This window comes from Ictidomys tridecemlineatus, chromosome 9 (genome assembly GCF_052094955.1).
Source record: "Ictidomys tridecemlineatus isolate mIctTri1 chromosome 9, mIctTri1.hap1, whole genome shotgun sequence".
Taxonomy (NCBI): domain Eukaryota; kingdom Metazoa; phylum Chordata; class Mammalia; order Rodentia; family Sciuridae; genus Ictidomys; species Ictidomys tridecemlineatus.
The window spans coordinates 3,255,282-3,276,971 of NC_135485.1; the positions used below are offsets into that span (position 1 = coordinate 3,255,282).

Consider the following 21,690-nt stretch of genomic DNA (forward strand, 5'->3'; position numbering starts at 1 on the left):
CGCAAGCCCTGGCGTCTGGCAGGGCTGCTCTGCTTCCCGGGGCCAAGGGCGAGGTCCCTCCAGGCTGCAGCCCTTTGCCCAATGCCAGTCCCACTCCCCACAGCAGGCCCTCACCTCCCAAGGTCCACGCCTCTTAACCCTGTGGCCCTGGGGACCTGGTAGTCGCCAATATTGAAGCCACAGCAATGGGCACAAAGGAAGGTCACCAAGCCTGGGAACCTGCGGACACATGGGCACCACCAGACGATGTGGGGGGACGGGCTGCTGTGGGGGCGAGGGTGGGGTGGCGCCTGGGAGACGGGACCCGGGTGGCCACGCCAAGGTGTTCCGTGGTGTGTCGGAGGTAACTGAGTGAGCGAGGGCCAGGGCAGTCCTGAATGTAGGGGCGAGTCTGACCAGGCAGCGTTCTGAGGGGAGAAAAGCCCCCCGGCTGCCGTTCTGTGCCCTCGTGGGGAGGGCAGAGTGGCGGGCTGGGTAGAGGCAGGCCCGAATCCGTGGTCCTGAGCCTGTTGCTTAGCAACAGGGGAACACGGGGCTTTCTCCTGGGGAGGGGCAGTTCCCCGTGATGCCCCGAGAAGGGTGTCCCTGTCCTGGGAGCCCTGCTCTGTCCAGGTCTGGTCAGGTGCTGGTCACAGGCAATGCTCCATGAGGCCACCACTGGGCCAACCAGGGCTGGCCTGAGCCTGCTGCCTGGTGGACGCACCCTCACAGACCTCTGATTCATGAAGCCACTTCCCCCTCTAGGCCGTAGGGTGGCTGGGCCAGCAGAGGTTTGGGCAGTGGTCTAGAGGGGCTCAACCCAGGGCAGGATGGGGAGCAGCTCTGTCCACGCTGAGAAGCCCCAGGACTGGGCTGAGGCTTGGCCACCCCAGCCCTGTGGCTCCACCCTCGGGCTCCACAGCCAGGCTGGAGGGTGTTGTGTGGAAGGGCAGGAAGGGGCTGTGCAGAGCTGGCAGCCAGGCCCAGGACGGGGCCGTGGGTCCTCTCTCCAGGTGTGCGTCTGTGCCGCCTGGACCTTGGCACCTACGGCACCTACAGCCCTGCGTCTTCCTTGGTGGGAGGCTGTGCAGCTTGGCTTTCTAAGAGGGTGGTGACCAGGACCTGGAGCCCCAGTCCCTCCCCAGCAGGGTGGCCTGGTGCCAAGCTCCCTGGGAAATGGGGCACAGCCCACCTGCAGCCATCCATGAAGTCAGGGACAATGACTCTGGAGGCAAGGCCCCCTCTGCTCCTCCCCAGGCCCTGCACCCACCGTGGGCAGTCACCGTGGCGCCCCTGTCTGGTGAGGACCCGTAGCACGTCAGGGCTGGGCCTGAGCACACGTGGCCTGTGCCAGCCACGCTCCGCCCCTCTCACTCCACCATGGCCAGAGGAGTTCTCGGGCCAGCTGGTCACTTCTCAGTCACCATGAGCCTTAGGCTCCGCAGGCCCCTGTTTCCAGCTCAGGCCCAACACAGGGACAAAGCCCCCGTCACCTTGACCCTGCTAGACTGGGGGGCCACAGGTGGAGGGGGTGGGGGTCAGAGCCCACCTCTGAGGTCCCAGGCGAGGGTCTAGACACCACCCAGCACATCCTGGTCCCTCACGGGCAGGACCAGGGCCTGAACCCTGTGTCCTCTCCTGGAAGAAAGACCATTTAAGGGGAACCAGGAACTGGAAGGTTCTAGAAGGCTCCTATCAGGAAGAGCCCAGCCCCAGCCCCTTGCTCCAGGTGGCAGAGCCAGGCCCGGGGCATGGCAGGTGGACGGCCAACTCTGGGGGTGCCCTGCAGGCTGAAGTGTGGCTGAGCCTGGGGCAGCATAGGTCACATGTGGCTGTTCTGTCCCTGGCAGAGCCACGCAGAGCCCTGCTGAGCCCCACATGTGTGCAGATGGCTGAGGTTTCCATGGCGACGTCCCTCTCTCCCCCTGGTCTCTACATTCACTGCTCATTGATAGTAGTGCTCCCCCCAGGTGGCCAGAGAGGAGTGAGGGACAGGCTGTCAGGTCCATGTCCAATGTGCCCAGAGCCTCTGGGCCCTCCACTGGGCTCAGGAAGAGAAATGGAGGCAGCCCCCCAGGAGCTGGAGGTTGGGCGGGGCGGGCACGCTGCTGGTGCAGTAGGAAGGGGGTGGTGTCTTGGGCCCCACCAGGCACCGTCCAGCCTCAGCAGCAGGACCAACGGGCATCTGTGGTTCACCAGGTGTGTCCTTTGGGCCTGGGCTGCACCTGTCTTTGCCCTGCAGGAGGCTAGTGCTGCCACTCCACAAGGGTGTTCTCCTCTCACTGGGACCCAGATCAAGTGACTTCCCGGTGGTCCACAGCTGGAGGGGCACAGCTGGGCTTGGGCCCGGCAGCCTGGCTCAGGGTCCACATCCCCCACCCTGCCCCAGGCTGCCTGTCCCCGCACTGCCGCCTGGTGTGCAGTCTCCCTGTTCTCCCATCACACACCAATGCCAACCAGGGCTCAGCGTGGGGTCCTCAGCCTTAGCACAGCGAGCATCTGGGGCCAGGTGATGGGGGGCTGCCCTGTGCACAGCAGGAGGCTCAGCACATCCCAGCCCCTACCTCTAGATGGCGGGAGCCCCACCCTGGGGTCGCCAGATATTGTCATTGTTCCCTGAGAACAAATCACCCCAGCTGAGAGCCTCTGACATGGAGCTCCCACAGCGTGCCCTGGACCAACATGCCGGTGGCCACATGTGTCTGCAGCCAGAGAGGTGTCTGCTCTGAGCTCTGCTGCCCCTGGACTTGAACAGGGTCCCCCCACCTTGCCTCCATTCATTCCTTCACCCGAGCTTCTCAGGCCTGGCTGGCCTGCGCTTCCAGTGTCCTGAGCCCCCTCCCTCGGGGCCTGGTCCTGGGTTAAGTCTCTTCACTTGTTTCCAAAGTTGCACGTGGATGCAGCAGAGCGTTGACTCAGGAAGAGCCTGAGCCGCAGTGTAGTGGGGGTGGGTTCGCTTTATTCTTCAAAGCAGTGACTCAGGCCCTGAGCATATCTGTCGGCATAACAAAACTCGTGCCAAGCAGCCTGAGCCCACTGCACGCCAGGCCCTGTGGATCTTGCTTGGCCCTGACTGAGCTGAGGGCCGGGCAGCCATGGTGCCAGGCCAGCTGTGCTGTATCTGAGCTGGGCAGTGACTGCCAACATCATAGCCTGTCCCCCAGGAAACAGGCCTCAAGGGGAAGAGCCCCTGCCCAGGGTGGCCCTGCAGTGGTGGGCCAGGATTACCGAGTCTGTCTGGACCTGGAGCCACATTCTTCCCTGTTGAGCCAGCTGGCTGAGCCCAGGAGCCACCTGCACTGGGGCCCCTCAGGCCGTGGTGGCTCCTGTCTGTCCTCAGAGGACCCCAAGGCCACCTTGCACACCTCAGTGTATAGCCAGACTCTCACACAGATACGCACACATACAAAACAAGAGCCCCTCAGACACACTCACACCTGCAGACACGTTTGCATAGACACACAAGCACACACAGATGTGGTCAGAGACACACAGAGACAACATTGCACACAGAGACCCACCTGCACACAAAGGCAGAGGTGCACACACACACGTGTCCACTCGGCCCTGTGCCTAGTTCCACCCCACGGTGGCAACCACCTGGGTCAGACCACGTGAACCACTGTTGCTCAACACTAGGGGCCTTTCTCTCACCAGTGTGGTCCACGAGGCACTGTCACGCACCAGGTGTTGCGGGTGGTCTGCAGGTGTTCAGCACACAGGAGGGTGCCACCCGTCAGGGGCTTGAACACCGTGGACTTCGGTCTCCTCAGGGGTCTTGGAACCAAGCCCTGTGGGTACCAGGGCCCCTGCACTATGGCTGTGCACATGCTCACACGACACACCCCACGCACACCTGCACACACACACACACACGTGTCTACACAGTCACACGCCCCTGGGCACTGCCCCCTTCCCCGTGTGTGCTCATGCTGCCAGTCTCTGCCCAGCTCCCCCTGCTGAGTCTCCCACTCGTCCTCAATAAGCCATATGAGTGACAGTGACATGGGGCCAAGGTGAGAGCTCACTGGAGGAGAGGCCTGAGCATCTGGTGCAGTGAGGGGCCAGGTGCAGAGACCTGGGCAGCTTGGCTGGGAGGGAAGGCAACACGGGGAGGCCGGCCAGGGCCCCGACCAGGCCATTGGCCACAGGGTGCAGAGCAGCAGCCACCATGGGAGTCCACCGGTCAGGCTGCAGGGGGAGGAGGCCCGAGGCGAGTGCAGAGCCCACTGGGCCCAGGCAGAGTCTCCGGGTAGAATGGGACATTGCGCAGGGCGTGCTGTGCCAGGCGCCGTAGACTGTGGCAGCAGGAGCTGGGGATGGGAGGGGCTTCCTGGGAGGGACCCACAGGCAAGAGCTGAGCCCAGGAGCCACCTGCACTGGGGTCCCTCAGGCCGTGGCGGCTCCGTCTGCCCACCTTGCACACCTCAGTGCACAGCCAGACTCTGCCCGGGCGCCCAGTCCTCTGCAGTGCAGCCCGTTTCCCTCCAGGGGGCACGCTGCCTCCCGGGGCTCAGCATCTTGCCTCCAGGGGAGGGGCCTGGGGAGATGCCAGGCCCCCACCCCGTGCCCCTGTCTGCATGGACGCTGTGGAGGTGGCTCTGGCCTTCTGGAAGGCACGCCCATGTCCGGCTCTGGCTCCCCTGCTCCCAGCCCTGCGGCCCCCAGTGGGTGCCCTGGAACCAGAACACCCTCGTTGTCCCGTCTCCATCAGCCAGGGCAGCCGGGCCTCCCTCGAGCCAGCAGGGCTGCCCGCTGCCCTTTTTCTTTGGCCTGCTCCAGGGTCTGGGAGCAGCCAGAGTGCCCTTGGTGCCTCCAGGTCACCTCCAGGACCCTTGTCCAGGACCCTTGGTGGTGTTGGGCCCCACATGAGGACGTCTGTGTTCTGCTCTTCCCTCAGGCTGCGGGGGCTGTGGCTCAGAGATCAAAAACGGCCAGGCCCTGGTGGCTCTGGACAAGCACTGGCACTTGGGCTGCTTCAAGTGCAAGGCCTGCGGGAAGCTCCTGGACGCAGAGTACATCAGCAAGTAAGTGGCCGGGCTGGAGCCATGGGGGCCGGCTATGGGCTGCTGCCCTGCGTGTCCCCCTCCTGCAGCGACCTCCCCACTGGGGGCGAGGAAACAGCCCACCTGACCTGTCCCCCAGCCCAGCTGCTCCTGGCCCATCCTTGGTTCCTCAAATGGTGGCAGAGGCTCCAGCTCCCTCTGCTGGTCGGGAATGGGTTTGTCAAGGCCTCGTGCTCTGTCCCTAGACATGGCCCTCCACCTCCCGGGCACCTGGATGTTCCAAAGCTGGACACCCAGGAGCACAATGCACGGTCAGCAGGTGCTGGCCACAGGAACAGGAAAGGAGGACTGTCCTGGTGGTCGGGGTTGGGACTCCAGGGCCACACACCCTGAATTCTGCAGAGCAGGGCCCTTGGGGCTGCCAGCCCTGGTGGCAGTGTCCCCCAACAGGGTTAGGGGAAGGAGCTATTAGGTTGTTAGGGGGCAGGGCCTGGCTCTACCTAGGCCCTGGGGCACCTCCTGGGGCTCTCATGGCCAGGGAGGGGCTAGTTGCCAGGAGGCGTACGTGTGAGAGCAGAGTGTACCTGGACACATCCTGGAGGTAACTCCCCATTCTTGTGGTTGTACATGATGTGGTCACCCTGGTCGTGTGTTCATATAGGAGCACAGAGTGGGGTCCAGTTCATTCCACTGTCTCCCATCCCCACCCCCTCTCTGTCCCCCACTCCCCCTGTCCAGCCTGGGGAACTGCCCTCCCCCTGTGAGTCAGCATCTGCGCATCAGAGAGAACACGCGGCCTTTGGTTTTTGGGATGGGCATGAGAGCCTCCAGACTTGGCATGACAGTCTCCAGGTCCAGCCGTTGACCTGCCCATGCCCTCACCTCATTCTTCCTGGAGGTCGGGTAATACTCCATGTGTGTATGTGCCACATGGTCTTTGTCCTTTCATCTTGCAGGGCTCTAGGTGGGTTCCAGAGTCTGGCTGTAGTGAATGGAGCTGCCCATTAGTAAGGCCTCCGGGCCAGGGTGCGATTTTACTTGGGGACCAGGAAACTGAAGCAGGCAGCCCCCCACCGTGTAGGCGAGAAAGCGCGGGGGCAACCCGTGAAGGACAGCGCCTCCCAGGGCAGATAGGCCGGTCCTGGGCTCAGGGCCCTCTGCCCGCACCTCCCAGTCGGTGGTAGCTCTTCATGCTCTCGGGGCCAGGAGTGGCGTGTGGAATGACCAGTGGGAAATTCCCTTGACCCAAGACATAGAATGAAGTGAGCACGCGCATGCACGCATGCACACACACACACACACACACACACACACACACACACACACACAGGAGAACAGCTACAAGGAATCCAAATGGCCCACGGGCCAGCCATGCCGACATCCTGGTTGACCTTGCCCCCATCCCGAGACATCACCGTGGGGACTGGCTGGGGGGACGGGCCTGTCCCGTCTCTCACAACAGCACACACTGCCATGACCACCAGGTCAAGCGTCTTAAGGCAGAGCCCCCTCACAGAGCTGAGCCTCCATCCAGGGCAGGTGGGAGGGCCCGAGGTGGACCAGCGGGAGGCACAGGGCCCCTTGAGTGCAATGGCCGACAGTGCCCAGCCCTGGGCAGGCCGCCACCCCCGTGCAGTGCTGCCGGCTCACCCACACGCTGGCGTTACTTAGCAGCCTCCAGCGTGTCTCGGAACTGAAGGGGAGGAGGCGTGGGTTGCCATGGAGACGTCATCTTTGAACCTGCAGAGTTTGCTCAGACACACCCACTGTGGGGTCGGATGGGTCCCTGAGGTCGGCAGCCTCGAGAGACGGAGGCCCAGGCACAGGCCATCACAGAGGGACGCAGCCCTGGCTATGTCCCCCATGAGCACCGGTGGGCCTGGCAGAGGGCCAGGGAGTGGAGGGAGGAGGCGCCCTCGTCACTGGGCTGCAAGGCTGAGTTCAGAAGAACAGCAACGTGGTGCAGGAGAGGGGCCCACCTTGGAGTGGCAGGTGCCCCTCCACCCAGTCACCTTCATGCCTAACTCCTCCTGGGCCACAGCCTGTGGCTGAGAGGACAGCTCTGGTTGGCAGTTGTTGGGCAAGTACCTGCCCAGTGCTGGACGCTGGCCAGGACCTCTTAAGTGCTCCTTACTATTATTTCTCCCCTTTCTCCATGGGGAAGCTGAGGCTCAGGAGGTTAAGTGACTTGCCCAGGGTCACACAGATGGGGCCTGGTGTTGAGTCCAAGTCCCACCTTCCCACACTGAGCATGGCCACCTGGAAACCTCAGTGCCACCTTGAGCCATCCCTCCCCTGCCTGTAAGGCTTGTGTCTGATGAGGGCAGAGTGGACCCCAGATGGCCCAGGACTCACGTCGGCTGCCCACTGGCTCTTCTCCTGTAGCCCACTTAAAGCAGAAACAGAGTTGGAATAAGCGGCCCTGGGAGCAGCTCCCAGAACGATGGTCCCACTCCATCCACACTGAATTCCCGTGCCACCAACAGCCCGGTGCACAGAGGGGAGGACACAGCACTGGACTTCCTCACAGCTTGCCCAGGAAGGGGGCTCTGTCAGTGGGTGGCCTTCGTGGTCATCTTACAGGAATGCCCTGCTAGAACCCGGCCGGACCTTCTGGGGACGCTCCCAGGGAGGCTCTGCTGCTTGGCGTGGGTCCCTTGTGAAGGTAGTCGCATCCTGGGATCCTGGGGGCCAAGCCCGCCCTGACCGCCATCTCTCTGCAGGGATGGGCTGCCCTACTGCGAGACCGACTACCACGCCAAGTTCGGCATCCGCTGCGACACCTGTGAGAAGTACATCACGGGGCGTGTGCTGGAGGTAAGCAGCGGCCTGCGGCCAGGGCTGGGCTTCGGGCCCGTCCACCCCACCCAGCTCTCCATGAGCCCTGACCTCCACACCCGGCTCCACTCCCACCTGCCGCAGGCCTCCTGGGGAGCCTCGTGGGTGCCACTTGCCAGGGCCCAGGGCCCACTGGGGAGGCCTTAAGCTCTCCTGGCCCAGCCTTCCTGTCCAGCATGGGACTCAGGTGAGTGAGGGCAGCGAGACTGAGCCCTGAAGACAGGTGTGGAGCCCCTCCCTTCCGCAGGACTATGTCCCCGCAGGAGGCAGAGTGGCCACGGGCAGGCAGCCTGCATGGTGACTGCAGGAGGGGACGCTCCCAGGCCTGGCAGGCTGTGCTTTGATCTGGGTGGCGGGCGGAGGCATGTTCCTGGTGTGAAAGGCACATGTACAGCCCAGGTTTCCACTCCCCGTCCAGCCAATCACCAGCCCAGCACACCCTGCGGCCCCTCCTGGGCTCTGTGCTGCATACTGGCAGGAGGGTGGAGTCTCCAGCCCATGGTGGTCAGTGGCCCCTGGAATGACCAGCTCAGGGAAGAAGAAGTGCCTGGGCAAGGCCAGGGCCTGTGGGAGCCCTCTCGAGAAGCACAGGGGCAGCCCTGGGGTTCCAGCGAGAGCAGGGCAGAGGATGAGCTGGGGCTGGCGTGGGGCTGCAGGGAGCAGGTGACCGGGAGCCCGCCCTGCAGAGCTGAGCCGCCGTCCTCCCCAGCCTCTCCACCAGTGCCCTGTTCCTGCCGGGCTCTGGGCTCCAGGGGATGAGGCAGGACCGCCCAGGGGCTTCAGCTACCTTCATTCCAGCTGCTCCTTCCTCCAGCCCTCCCCCACCCACCTGGGAGCAGCCCACCACACAGAGGTCTCCCTCTGCTGAGTGGACTCAGGATGGATTTAGGACTCGCCCTTCCATAGAGAAGGTTTGCTGAAGCCAAGGACAGCAGGAAGCACAGAAAATGTCACCACAGCGTGTCCCAGGCCAGGTCTCTGGTTCCCTTCCTCGTGTTTTCTTTCTGTGATTCGGTTGACATCAAGCCGTCACTGCAATACTATGTCATGGTGATTTCCAACTCAGAGTCCCCGGTACCGCATGTCCGTGTGGCTAGAACGTGATCTGGAGCGTTTGGTGTTCCGGACCTCGGGCAGCTTTGTTGACATGTGACGCCCCCTGAGGTGTGCGGCTCAGGGTGTCCAGCTGGGCACAGGCACGTTCGGGGTGGCCAGGCCCATTTTGGATGCTCTCATCACCTTGAAAAGAGCCCCATAGGCTTCGGCTGTCCTTCCCTGTGCCGCCAGCCCTCGGTGACCACCAGTCCCCTGCACCCGCGGGCTCCCCTGTTGACCACGTTCCATGCGGATGGCCTCGAGATCTTCCGTGACTGGCTTCCATCCCGTCGCATAATGCTGACAACCCCCTCGCAGGGCACGTGTTTTAACACCACGCGGCACCGTACCCGCCACGCGGCTGCCCCAGGGCTGGCCAGGCTCCTGACTGGGGTCCACAGGGGCGCCCTCCAGTCCCACTGCAAATACAGCAGCTGCAGCTGGACTCGTTTTCTGTTATAAGGTTCTGTTTGCATTTCCAATTTTCCTTCAGAGGAATTCACAGAAATGTAGAAGCTGGGTCGAACCTGTGAGTTGGAAAGTTCTGGAAAGCAATTGCAAATTGTGTCAAAAGAGCCTGGCTTTCAACTCCTGGGGGCCAAGTGTCCCTTGTCACTTTGAGTTGTGCGATGTTCTAGCTTTTCAACCATCCTTCGTACACTGGGGCTGCTGGGGTTTCGGGGTCTCCCTGCTGTCTCCTGGGAGTGCTTCTTGTGGTGAGACTGCCATTTTGTCTGCCCTGGGTTCCGGAAGTGTCTTCCTGGGCAGCCATCATAGCCAATATTCCTTCCCTCCAGATGTGGACAGACGACCCATCCTGTCTCCTCCCCCAAGGACCCCTCCTGTGCCGGGTCCTGCACCTCCCAGTTCCCTGGGGCCTTACCCTCCCATCCTCCTCCCCTGCCCACCCGAGGCTCCCGGCCCCTGTGGCTTTCAGGTGGCTGCAGTGTCTCCCATTGAAAGCTGACCCCGCTGGGCAGCCTGGCCTGCAGTTCCTTCCTCCCTCCACAGCTGCCTGGAGACCTCCCGCAGCAGCCTTGTCGCTCCCCTTCTCTGAGGACCTTGAGCCTTCCCCACCTCCTCTCAAGTGGCCTGGGCACTGGGCACCTCCAGGCTCACTTGGCTGACCCTCTCTGAAATGCAGAGGCCCTGGAGCTCAGCCAGCTGTGGGAATCCCCCACGTGTGCCAGGCCAGGACCCCTATGGGCAGGAGGCAGAGCTGGACGTGAGCCCGACACCTCCCCACCACATGGCCTCTGCCTGTGCACGGACTTAATCCTGTCTCCAGCTTGTGACACCTCGTGCACCCTGGGCTCGCTTGTGGCTCCAGGTCCAGGAGCCTGACAGCAGGAGCCCAGCTCCCTGACATCGGGCAGCAGCCCTGCCCCAGACAGGGTCAGGCCCTGGCGAGCCCCCTGCCTGCCCCGCCTCCCCCAGCAGCGCTGCCCCTGAGCTGGCTACAGTCAGGAGCCGGGGCATCTTCTGTGCAGTGGCCCAGCTCCCTGTGCTCTATGGTGACAGATGGGGAGGGACCTTGACCTCAGGCCACCAGCCGGCCCCTCAGGGTGGACTGAAGTACTCCTGGGCCACATGTGGGATCTGGGCTCTGGTGTCCCGAGGGGCCCTCTGGGTTTTCTGACCCTGTGCTGCCAGGCCTGGGCTCCTCCTTGTCAGCAGTGGAGGGTGAGGGGCCCCGGGAGGACCTGCTTTGTTCTTGCCTCTGCTGGGCGGCGAGCTGCGGGGCGGTGTGGGGAGCCGCAGGCTCTGCAGAGCTCCGAGCATCCTCCTCGGCGGTGCGAGGCGGGAGCTGCAGGCGGAGACAAGCTGGGCTCCGCAGAAAGGAGCCGCCACTGGGCTGGCACCCAGCTGGTGACAGCAGGCTTTTGCAGAGCAGCAGGAGCAAGTGACAGATCTGGAAAAAAATAAGAGTTGGGAGGATGGGGGAGGGGTGAGGGCTCTGCACTGGCCACGGGATTGGGCTGAGGTGCCAGGACACCGTGCAGGTAGGAGACCTGGCCAGGCACCTGGAGGGGTGGAGGGGCGGAGGGGCCTCACAGGAGCCATGCTGGGCAGTGGGGTGAGCTCATGGGTCGGCTCCATTGGGCCCAAGGCCCCTGGGGACACTTGTTACCCCCCTGTGCCACCTAAGAGGCTTGTGGGTGCCCCTGGCCGTCCTGTCCTTGGAGCGAGCAGGAGAGCATCCCGGCTCCCCCAGCAACAGGAGTCCTGGCTGGGCTGTGTGTGGTGGGCACAGTGCCATCCTGAGCGCCGAGCGCCAGCAGCCGGCCGTGAAATGTGCATCTGGTGGTTCCCTCCCCACCACCCCCCGGCCTCCTCGCTTCCTCCTGAGTATGGAGGCTCCTCGTCCTGCGTCTCTGGGTTCCGTCTGAAGGAGGCTGCTCCACACTGGGGTCGTCTGGGGTCTGGAGGGGCTGGCATCTGCACCCCTCCTTCTTGGCTAGGATGGACAGCAGGGAGCCCGGGGGCTGGCTGAGAGCACAGGTGGGAGGGGCAGCCCTGGTGCTGGCAGAGGCTGCAGCTGGGTGGCTCCGGGGAGGGTTGGCGTTGCCCCCGCAGAGCTGCCTTGGCTGGTGGCGTCGCCGAGACAGCCCCTGGCGACCCCAGGCTGCAGCTGGGTGAGGGCAGAGTGTGGAATGAGGGGAGTCAGCGCTGTGGGGGGCCGGCTCCTTCAGGCAGGTCACCTCTCTGTGCTCAGCACCACTGGGTGCCCCCGTGGGCGGGGAGGGAGCAGATGGGGGCGGATTCTTCCTCATGGCGCCTTCCCTCGACCCTGGAGCGCCGCGCCCGCCCCTGCTTGCTGGTGCAGCATGGGTACCTGATTCTGTCTCCATGGTGATGACGCCCAGCGCCCGACCTTCTGGGACCCCTGGTTAATGCCCCCTCCCTGGGCCTCCTGGCTTCTTCCTCCCTCGTCTGGCCTCCCCATTCCTTCCTGCAGACCCTGGCTGGACTCAGCGTCCCTCCTTGGCTGGACTCAGCGTCCCTCCCTGGCTGGACTCAGCATCCCTCCCTCCCTGGCTGGACTCAGTATCCCTGCCTGGCTGGGGGCTGGGTCCTTAGGGTGGGTGGCCTCTGCAGAGAGGGGCCACCCAGGCTGCCCCGCCCTGTCAGGCGGCCACTTCCACTCTCTCCAGTCCAGGATCACACCTCCGCGACCCCAGGATGCTCATGGCTGGCCTCCTCTGTCTTGTTGGGGGCACTGTCCCTAAGCAGGTGTGACTTATCATTGGCAGAAAACAAGCTATGTCCTTCCGATCCGCGGAGAGCTTCCCAAGGACAGCGAGGCAGCTCCCCACATGCCCATCTTACAGTGGACGTCTAACTAAAGACACGCTCGGGGGAACCTGCTTATCAGCCCAGACACAAATCACGCCTGCAAATGCCACCACCCAGGCCACTTAGCACTGGAAGGGATCCTTTCAAATTTTGCACACACAGACACAGAGACACACAGACACATAGACACAACACAGAGACAGACACACAGACACAGAGACACACAGACACACAGACACAACACAGAGACAGACATACAGACACAGAGACACACAGACACAGAGACACAACACAGAGACAGACACACAGACACACAGACACAACAGAGATAGACACACAGACACAGAGACACACAGACACACAGACGCACAGACACAACACAGAGACAGACATACAGACACAGAGACACACAGACACACAGACGCACAGACACAACACAGAGACAAGACACACAGACACAGAGACACAACACAGAGACAGACACACAGACACACAGACACAACACAGAGACAGACACACAGACACAGAGACACACAGACACACAGACACAACACACAGTCACACAGACACACAGACACACAGACACAACACACAGACACACAGACACAACACACAGTCACACAGATACACAGACACACAGACACAACACATACAGACACATAGACACAACACACAGACACACAGACACAACATATACAGACACACAGACACAACACAGACACAGATACACAGACACAACACACACAGATACAACACACACAGACACACAGACACAACACACAGAGACACATAGACACAGAGACACAGACACAACACACAGAGACACACAGACACAGAGACACAACACACAGAGACATACAGATACATAGACACAACACACAGACACAGAGACACACTGACACATACGTAGGCAAACAGACAGCAGACCTAGACATGCACACAGACACACAGACACACAGACACAACACAGGCACACAGACACAGAGACACACAGACAGCAGACCTAGACACACACACACACAGACACAGGGACACACAGACACACAGACAGACACACAGACACAACACAGACATCAGACCTGGACACACACACACACAGAGACACAGGGACACACAGACACATAGACAGACACACAGACACAACACAGACAGCAGACCTAGACACACACACACAGAGACACAGGGACACACAGACACACAGACACAACACAGACACACAGACAGCAGACCTGGACACACACACACACAGAGACACAGGGACACATAGACAGACACACAGACACAACACACAGGCACACAGACAGCAGACCTAGACACACACACGCAGAGACACAGGGACACACGGACACAGGTGCACAGCAGGCACAGATGGGCACGCACAGGCACACAGCACATGCAGTGGACACAGCCCACACGAGCACTCCTCCTGGCCTCCCTCCTGGTGCCACTTCATGCCTGACCTGTGGTGCAGCGAGGCCCCAGGCCCCTGGCACACTGTTCACAGCTGTGTCCCTGGCCCTGTGTTTGAGGGATGTCAGGGCACAGGCTGCAGTCCTTGGGGTGGCACGTGTGGACACTGCCTGTGGCCTGGGTTTCTCAGCTCTTCCCAAGGCACTCCATTAGCACCCTTTGTCCTTAGGGACTGTGTACGAGTGACCGGTGGCCCTGCATCCTCTGTTCCAAGCACCTTCAGTGGACATCTCTTCTGGGCATGGCCCTGGCCTGTGGCTCAGTAGACGATGAGTGGACATGGCCAGCTTCCCAGAGCCTCTGTCCTGGATGGAGTGAGGCAGGGAGAAAGGCGGGAAGGGTCCAGCCAATGGCCATGCCTGGTCCTGGCGATGCTCTGGCGAGCCGAGCCACAGGGGTGGGGCTGCAAGGGGAAGCTCACAGGGTGACGGAGGGTCCCGGAGGGGTGCAGCCCCTCCCAGGGCTCGCGGGACACAGCAGGAGTCAGGCTCTTCTTTGGGACAGTTGCTCCCACAGGGTGTCAGGGTGAAGAGCCCTGTGGGGCTGGGCACGGTGGCACTCGCCTGTAGTCCCTGTGACTTGGGAGGCCGAGGCAGGGAGATGGAAGTTCAAGGCCATCCTCAGCAACTTGGCAACCAAGCAACGTGGTGAGACCTTGTCTGGAGATGTGGCCAGGGTAACGCAGCCCTGGGCTCAACTCCCAGCACCATCCAAAGAGCCCTCGGGGCTTCTGAGCCACCTGCCATCAAATGCTCTTAGGTGGAGTGACCTGTGCGCGAATCTTGGTTTTCTTCTCCGTGAGTCTCACCCTCCCTCTGCACCGTGGTGATGGGCTCTTTCGAGGTCTGAATTCAGTTCTGGAAATTCCAAAAGGGATCTGAAGCCTTGAACCTGAGGCCAGCGCATGGTGGGCGGACACTGGAGCTCCCCACCCTGGACCCCGCAGGACCCCTGTGAGGACGCAGGGGCAGCAGCAGGCGTGGTGGGCAAGGCGTGGAAGGGCCTTGTCAGGTCCTGTGTTTGGCTGGGCAGGGAGGAGGGGCTGCTCTGGTGAGCCTCGGGAGGCTGCCCTGTCCTCCCGGTGGCCAGGAAGAGGGAGTCCCTGGCTCCTCCTGCAGAGGAGGGGGACGGGGTCTGCGCGCTGGCTGCCTGGTCCTGTGCTGCTGGCTGCTCTGTGTGACATGGGCACCTGACAGCCCTCACCTCGACCTACACTCTGGGAACAGTGGCTCTCTGCCCCCGGGGTCAGAACCCCTCTCACGTGGCCATCTGTGGCAGGCTTCTCCCCCTCGGGGGTCCCACGGCCCACCCATCTGCAGCACGGGTCAGTGCTGCGTCCCTCCTGCCGCTGTGCCATCTCCCACGGGTGTTCCAGGGCTGGACCCTTCTGCTACCTGAGTCACACTGCGGTAGACATCTGTCACATCTTCCGTCTTCCTCCTCTTCACTTTCCCTCAGGGCCAGGGAGTAGATTTCTGGTCCCTATGATGAAGCCGCGGGTGGCCGTGTGGTGGCCACCGGGGCCTGCCGCGTTAGCTGCACCACCTCACCCTGCCACGGCGTGATTTCCCCACACCTCGCCACCCTCAAGCTGTCCCTGCCTGCGGTCACTCCTGCAGCCTCCCGGTGTTGGACCTGCATTCCTAATGGCAGTGATGCCGGGCCCCCGTCCAGGCGCCTGTTGATATCTCGGTCTCTGTTTGGGGATGTGCCTGCCTCAGTTCGGTTGTCTTCTTGTTGAGTGGCAGTGATACGGTATCCTGGACACTGTGCCCTTATCAGGTTATGATTTGCAAATATTTTATCCTAAAATTTGTCTTTTCACTGTTCGCTAATGTCCTCCAATGAACAAGAGTCTTGGATCTCGTTGGATTCTAATTCATTTGGTTTCTCTTTGCTCATGCTTCTGGTGTCAAGCCTGGGAACCCATGGCCAGACGGGGCTCCTGTGGCCTTGCCTGTGCTCGCCCAATGGTCTGGCCCGTGAGCTCTTCGGTGAGCTCTTTGAGCCACTGTGGTGACGCACACGGCGTGTGACTTGCACACGAGGAGGACCCGCTCAAATGGGAAGGGTGCAGCTTGATACATGTTTGAAAACTGGAGACACCCATGTCACCAGGAGCCAGACACAGACAGAGAACATGACAAGCCCTAGATGTCCACGGGCCCCTGTCCAGTCCCTTCCCCCAAAGCAGTTCCATCCGACCCTTACAGTGTGCACCAGTTTTGGCCTCGCTTTGGCGGTGGCAGAACAGGGTCTGTCCTTGTCTTGTCGTCTTCCGTGTGTGCCTCCATGATGTCTGCCCAGGCGATCGGCGGCGTGGCTCTGAGGCTGGACCTGCACCCCGGGGTCGAGGGCCTCCAGTCTGGGGATCGAGTGCCCGTGGGCATGGCTTGCGTGCGTGTGCTCAGGGGCGGTGGCTCTGATCCCACCTCCCGCCTGCCCGTCCGTGCGCAGTGTCTCCTGTGGAAAGGGGCTGATGAGGCACCTCACGGGCACAGCAGGGCTACAACAATCCGAACATGACCTGCTTCCACAGGCCTCGCCAGCTCTCGCGACATGGCCTCTGCTGCTGAGAAGCGTCCAGCCACGCGGGCCTCTGCCCTGGGGGATGCACCCCCCCCCCGAACAGCTGTCCCAGAAGTTCTGTGGCAAAAGCCATGGGGGCCCCTGGATGGGGTGGATGCAGGGAAGGCCAGAGGCCACAGACTGTGCAGGAAGGAGGGGCTTTCCATCTGAGCTCCGTGTCATCAGTGGTGACACCAGTCGACAGCAGTCAACTTCTGCTTCTGAAATGCAGAGCGGTTTCCTTCTCACATTCATGCCTGGGAAGTGGGCACCTCTGACCACTCACCGTGTGAGCCACTGAGACCTCCTGATCACCCTCTGGCCAGGCACTGTGGTGCAGGCTTCTGACCAGAAGAGCAGGCCACTGGTGATCCCAGAGGCCCAGGTGCCCTGTCGAGGCTCACCGTCTATAGGATGATGGCGAGCAGCGTGAGCCGGGTGGGAGGGACCAAGTCAGGGACACCTTCAGGGACGGCTTTCCAGGAAGAGGCGTGGGAACCGGGAGAGAACGTTCCGGGCAGCAGCTGGGGGAGCAAGAAGGACAGCGTGCGCAGAGGCCTGGGGATGGACGGCCAGCAGGACAAGGGTGGGGCCCTCATGGTGCCTGGAAGGGTCCTTTGCCCAAAGCCCCGAGTGGGCTAGCTGGTTGGCCACACTGGGCCCCACACAGGGGGGATGACCTGGGCTCCTCTCCAGGTCCCTGGGAGAGGCCCGGGTCAGGAGGGAGGGGGAGGCTGGAAGTGCCCTCCTCAGTCGCTCTCGCAGGACAGAGACATCATAGGTTCACATTTGGGTGGTGGGCACCAGCTGCCTCCCGTTTCAGGTAAGAATGGAGCTTGGGGACGTCCCTCCGCCTTCAGCAACTGGCTTGCCCGCCTCGCCTGAGGCCAGCACATGGTCAGCACGAGGAACAGTGAACATGATATTTTGGTGTGATTCATGCAGAAATAAGGCAGATCTCATTATGCTCGGGTGATCTGTGCAGGTTGTTTCAGTATTGACATTTATAATCAGGTTTAATGGATTTTAGGAATTATAAAAATAGAAATTGCTAATTGAGTAAGTTGAGGAATCAGAGCCTCGAGAAGAACATCACCAACATCACGGCTCATCATCTCTCACCCCGCCCCCCCCCCCCCCGGGGCGTGCTGCCTGCTCGTTCCTGCCCTCTTCCTTCATCCATCCCCCATGCCCCTCCTGTGCCCCTCCTGTGCCCCTCCATGTCCTGAGAGGCAGAGGATCAGTGGCCCAGCCTCCCTTGAGCCCGACCCCTCCACAGCCCAGCCCAGGGGTGCCCTGCCTCCATGCAGGACCGGTGGCCTGGGGAGCTGCTGGATGAGGCTGTGCGGGGCTCTGGTCATGGTGCTTGTCCAGGATCCCTGAGGACCTCAGTGCAGGGCGGGTGGTTCCTCCACCCAGTGCCGTGGCCCAGCAGGGGTCCTGCAGCAGAAACCTGTGTGTGCTCTCCTGCAGGCCGGACAGAAGCACTACCACCCCTCGTGCGCGCTCTGCGTCAGGTGCGGCCAGATGTTTGCGGAAGGCGAGGAGATGTATCTTCAAGGTAATAACTCAGACATGCAGTTCGGGCCCCAGAATCAGAGGCTACCCTTGGTGGGGTCCAGGCCACGGGCTGGGCGCCAGCTGGGCTGGCCATGGGTGGAGGGCCCAGGCAAGGGCTGGAGGCGGAGCTGGCGGTAGCTGCTCTCCAGCGTTCGGCCACCGAAGCGTGCCCGTGGAGGCTGTGTGTCGGACAGACCTCCCTTTCTGAGGCGACCATGGGGTGATGTCACACAGGACAGCCTCGTCCCCGGCACTGCCTATTGTTCCCTGTGTCTGTACCCCAGGGCCCTGAAAGGGGTCCTGTGCTCCCCCGGAGAGCCCGGGCTCCTCCGCAGGAGGCCCCCACAGTCAATGCTGCTCCCAGACAACGGGGCTGGACTGGTGCCAACACCGCGGTGCTGGGCAGCAGCTCAGGGGCACGAGCTTGCATCAAGAGCCACCCAGTTCTGGGGAACAAGGACGCTGTCATGACTCTGGTCTTGGCTGGCACGGGACCTCCACAGAGGGACCTGCAGGGAGGCTGAGCCTGTCGGCTCTCTGGCACCCTGGGCCTCCCACACTGCACAGTGGAGACTGGATCCGGTTGGTGGCTTTGGAGCTCTGCTCTCTGACCATGGGACCCTGCAGCAGAAGCCCGGTGGCCCTGTGCCTGGTGGTCCTGCATGTCAGATCAAGGTTCAGTTTGACAGAGAATCATGCTGTCATCGGAGCCCTGGCGTGTGGGTCTGCTGTCCCCAGGGTCTCCAGGCCACCTCAATGGCTCTCTCCCAGTAAACAGGGGGTCAGGGAGAGCTGGTGACCCAGGAGCCTGGGTTGAAACCTGACCTAGACACCACCTCTCCCACCATGTTGGTGAGACCCAGGGCGGCCACCCCTTCATCCCCTGTGGGGTGGAGAGTGGAAAGTTGCCCCCAGATCTCACGAGCCCCCAGCGTGTCCTCACCTGAGACCATGGCTCCGCACGCTGACTCGGGAGCAGGGCCCCAAGCCCCACACCACGGTCGAGCAAGGCAGCCCCGGGGAGAATGTGTGAAGAAGGCCACCTGCCCTTACTGCAGACTGTCACGGGCCTCCATGGCACCTCTGGTGACGTTTCCTCATGGGAGCATGTTCAGGCCACGGTCAGGCGGGAGCCGTGGGACGGGCTGGGTACAGCGTGGGTCAGAGCTTGCCTGCACGCACAGGCCCTGGGTCCATCCCTGGGAGACTGCACGTGCTCTGAGCCCTGGGCTGCCGCAGGCCCGTGTCCTGGAAGCTGGCCAGCAATTAGACATTTTCAGTTTCTAATAATTTTGGTAAGGAGCATCGAGTACTTCTGTAAGTGTAAAAACGGTCGGAGACAGGCGCACCGTGTGCCCGCGACCCACCTCCCTTTAGAGCTCCCCAGGGAGGCTGAGGGTGCCCAGGAGGCACACCCACTCCCTGGGCTCCTCCACGCACCCTGGGGAGCTCTGTAGCAGGAGGTGGATGGAGTCCCCTCATCCCACACTGCTATGTAAGCCCCTCCTTTGGACCAGGCCCTTGTGGCCTGCACATGGCCACTGCTGCAGGGACAGTGGGTGAGAGGCGGGACCACAGCAGCCAGCAGAGGGCGCTTGGGAGGGGCAGGGGAGCATGGATTGGGCTGAGGCTCCAGGAGCCCGGAGGAGAACCCAGTGTCCAGCTCTAGAAGTAGGGCCCCTACGTCCCACCCTGTGGGCCTGGCTGACCTTGCGTATGTAGTCCTCTAGGCCCCGCTCACTGTCACCTCTGCCCAGTACTGAGTCCACCCAGAGAGCTGCCGGGTGGCAGCAGCACATCCTTGCAGCCTGGGTTTTGGGGAGGTCGGGTTGCCCTGGACAAGAGCAGAGGGCCAGGACGTGGGGCGCTGGGCCACCCTGTTGTGGGGATGGCGTGGCAGCTGGTGTGGTGCCAGCAGAGCCACGTGAGGAACCCAGGGCACAGCGAGCCCCGAAGCCTGAATGGGGGAGGGCGGGGCTGGAGCCTGCGGAACAGACCTGGTGCCCCCAAGGGTCTGCCCACTGGGTCAGCTGAGGAGCGCCCGCATGCCCTTCTTGGGTCCTGCTTCTGAGCACGAGGCCATGCCAAAGGCCCATGTCCGCTGGGGCCTCCCGTGGGGGCGCTCAGTACACAGTGGCACCTCTGCTCCTTGTTTCTGCCTCCACCCAAACTGGGCTCTGAGCCTCCAGGGGCAGAGGCCCGGCACCAACCAGGGAGAGGGTGGCCACTTGGGGGTGGCGAGCAGACGTCTCCGCGGGAGGCGGCCCCCCTCTAACCGCTTGCTCCTGGGAATTTGCCGGCAGGTTCCTCCATCTGGCACCCGGCGTGTCGGCAGGCAGCCAGAACTGAAGACAAGAGCAAGGTTGGTGGGTCCCCGTCTCTGATGCCACCCCCATCGGGGCACGGTCTCCGTTCCTGCCGACGCATTGGCCAGTGCCCCAGGCCTCAGGGGGGGCAGCCAGGCCTAAAAGGGGCCAAGGGCGGGAGGGGTGAGCAGGTGTCCCGGGAGAGCCTTCATGCAGGTCCGGCAAGGGCCTCGAGGGGTCTTTGTACCGGCCCTGCGGACCTCCTCACTCATCCATGAAAGTCGGGGGATGGCAGCACAGTGGGGGTCCCCAAGGTCACCCTTGACCCTGACACCAACTGCAAACGTAGGGCTGCCCCCAAGTCTGATGGTTTAGTGGAAGGGCTCCCAGCCCTCACCAAGAGCTGGGCTGCTCCTGGTCACCACCCAGCACAGGGAAGGACAGGAGTGACACCAGCCAAAGAGGGAGACACACCAGCAGAGTCCAGGGGGCTCCTGGCACAGAGCCCCCACTGGCCCTTTCCCCACCAAGTCAGGACGCCTCCCCTCACCCCCACCTGTACCATGCTGGACCCCCCAAGACTTTCCTGGGGCTGTGACACAGGTGTGATGGGTTGATTCATGGCCCATGTGCCAGGTCAGCTGATGTCACGGGACCCTGGCTCCCACCACACCCCAGTCACGTGGCTGGTCTTTCTGCCGTGGCCACCCCCCACCCTAAGCCAGTCAGGCACGGTCAGTCTCTCCATGAACAAAGGTGCTCCTATCAGGGAGGGCAAAGATGACCTTCAGAAACCAAGGGCACAGGCTAAGGGTCTCTCTGGGAAGGGCCAGATTCTCACCTGTACAGTGCCAACTGTGCGCCAGGCACGGGGTGCAGCTTGGAGCGGGTGGGACCTCGCCCTGCTGGAGCTGAGGCAGCTGGGAGGGCAGGATGGGCACCCTGCAGAGGGCAGACAAGGGCTGGTGTGGCCCAGCACTGGGGAAACCACAGAGGTCACGAGCAACGACCACAGGGGAGCCCTCTGGACAGCTGCCCGGGAGGCCTCCAGGCCAAACGGCTCAGGCTGAGCACTGGAACAGGAGCCCCTGGGCCAGCAGTTAAGACCCGAGGCAGGCCTGGGCCAGGCAGTTCAAGGCACTGCCCAGAGGCTGGTGGTGCCTCGAGGAGGAGGAGCTCTGCACGCCCCAACCAGGCTGCTACGCCGCGGCCCTTCCTGCACCCTGCCCTTTCTGCCTCTGCACCTTTGCAGATGCTTTCCCCTGACGGAGGGTCCTCTCCGCCCCTTGCAGCCCAGCCAACTCCTACTTTGGGCTTGAAAGGCCACCTTGGGAGTCACTCACCAAAGACTCTGCTGACCCCACGTCCTCGTCACCAGCCCCAACTCCACACACACGTGGGCTCTGCCCGCTCCATTCCCCTGGGCCCAGAGTAGGCCCTTTCCCTGTCCTGGATGTGGCCAAGCCCCAGTGAGGACCTGCTGACTAAGCACGGAACCAGAGAGTGGGCAAAGGCCCCGGGAGGCAGGGAGGAGGGCCAGCCAGGTGCCCCAAGGGCCCAGCCTGTCTGGC

General features: G+C 62.5%; 1 protein-coding gene across 17 annotated transcripts in view; it reads left to right on the forward strand.

The window, feature by feature from the left end:
- Nucleotides 1-21,690, forward strand: part of Ablim2 (actin binding LIM protein family member 2) — a 135,598-nt gene that overhangs the window by 55,779 nt on the left and 58,129 nt on the right. For all 17 annotated transcript variants that reach the window (XM_078020950.1, XM_078020952.1, XM_078020955.1 and 14 more), the window contains exons 5-8: nt 4,880-5,006; nt 7,709-7,802; nt 17,727-17,814; nt 20,117-20,175. In XM_078020950.1, coding sequence (XP_077877076.1) covers nt 4,880-5,006; nt 7,709-7,802; nt 17,727-17,814; nt 20,117-20,175 — 368 coding nt within the window. The remainder of the gene's footprint in view (nt 1-4,879; nt 5,007-7,708; nt 7,803-17,726; nt 17,815-20,116; nt 20,176-21,690) is intronic.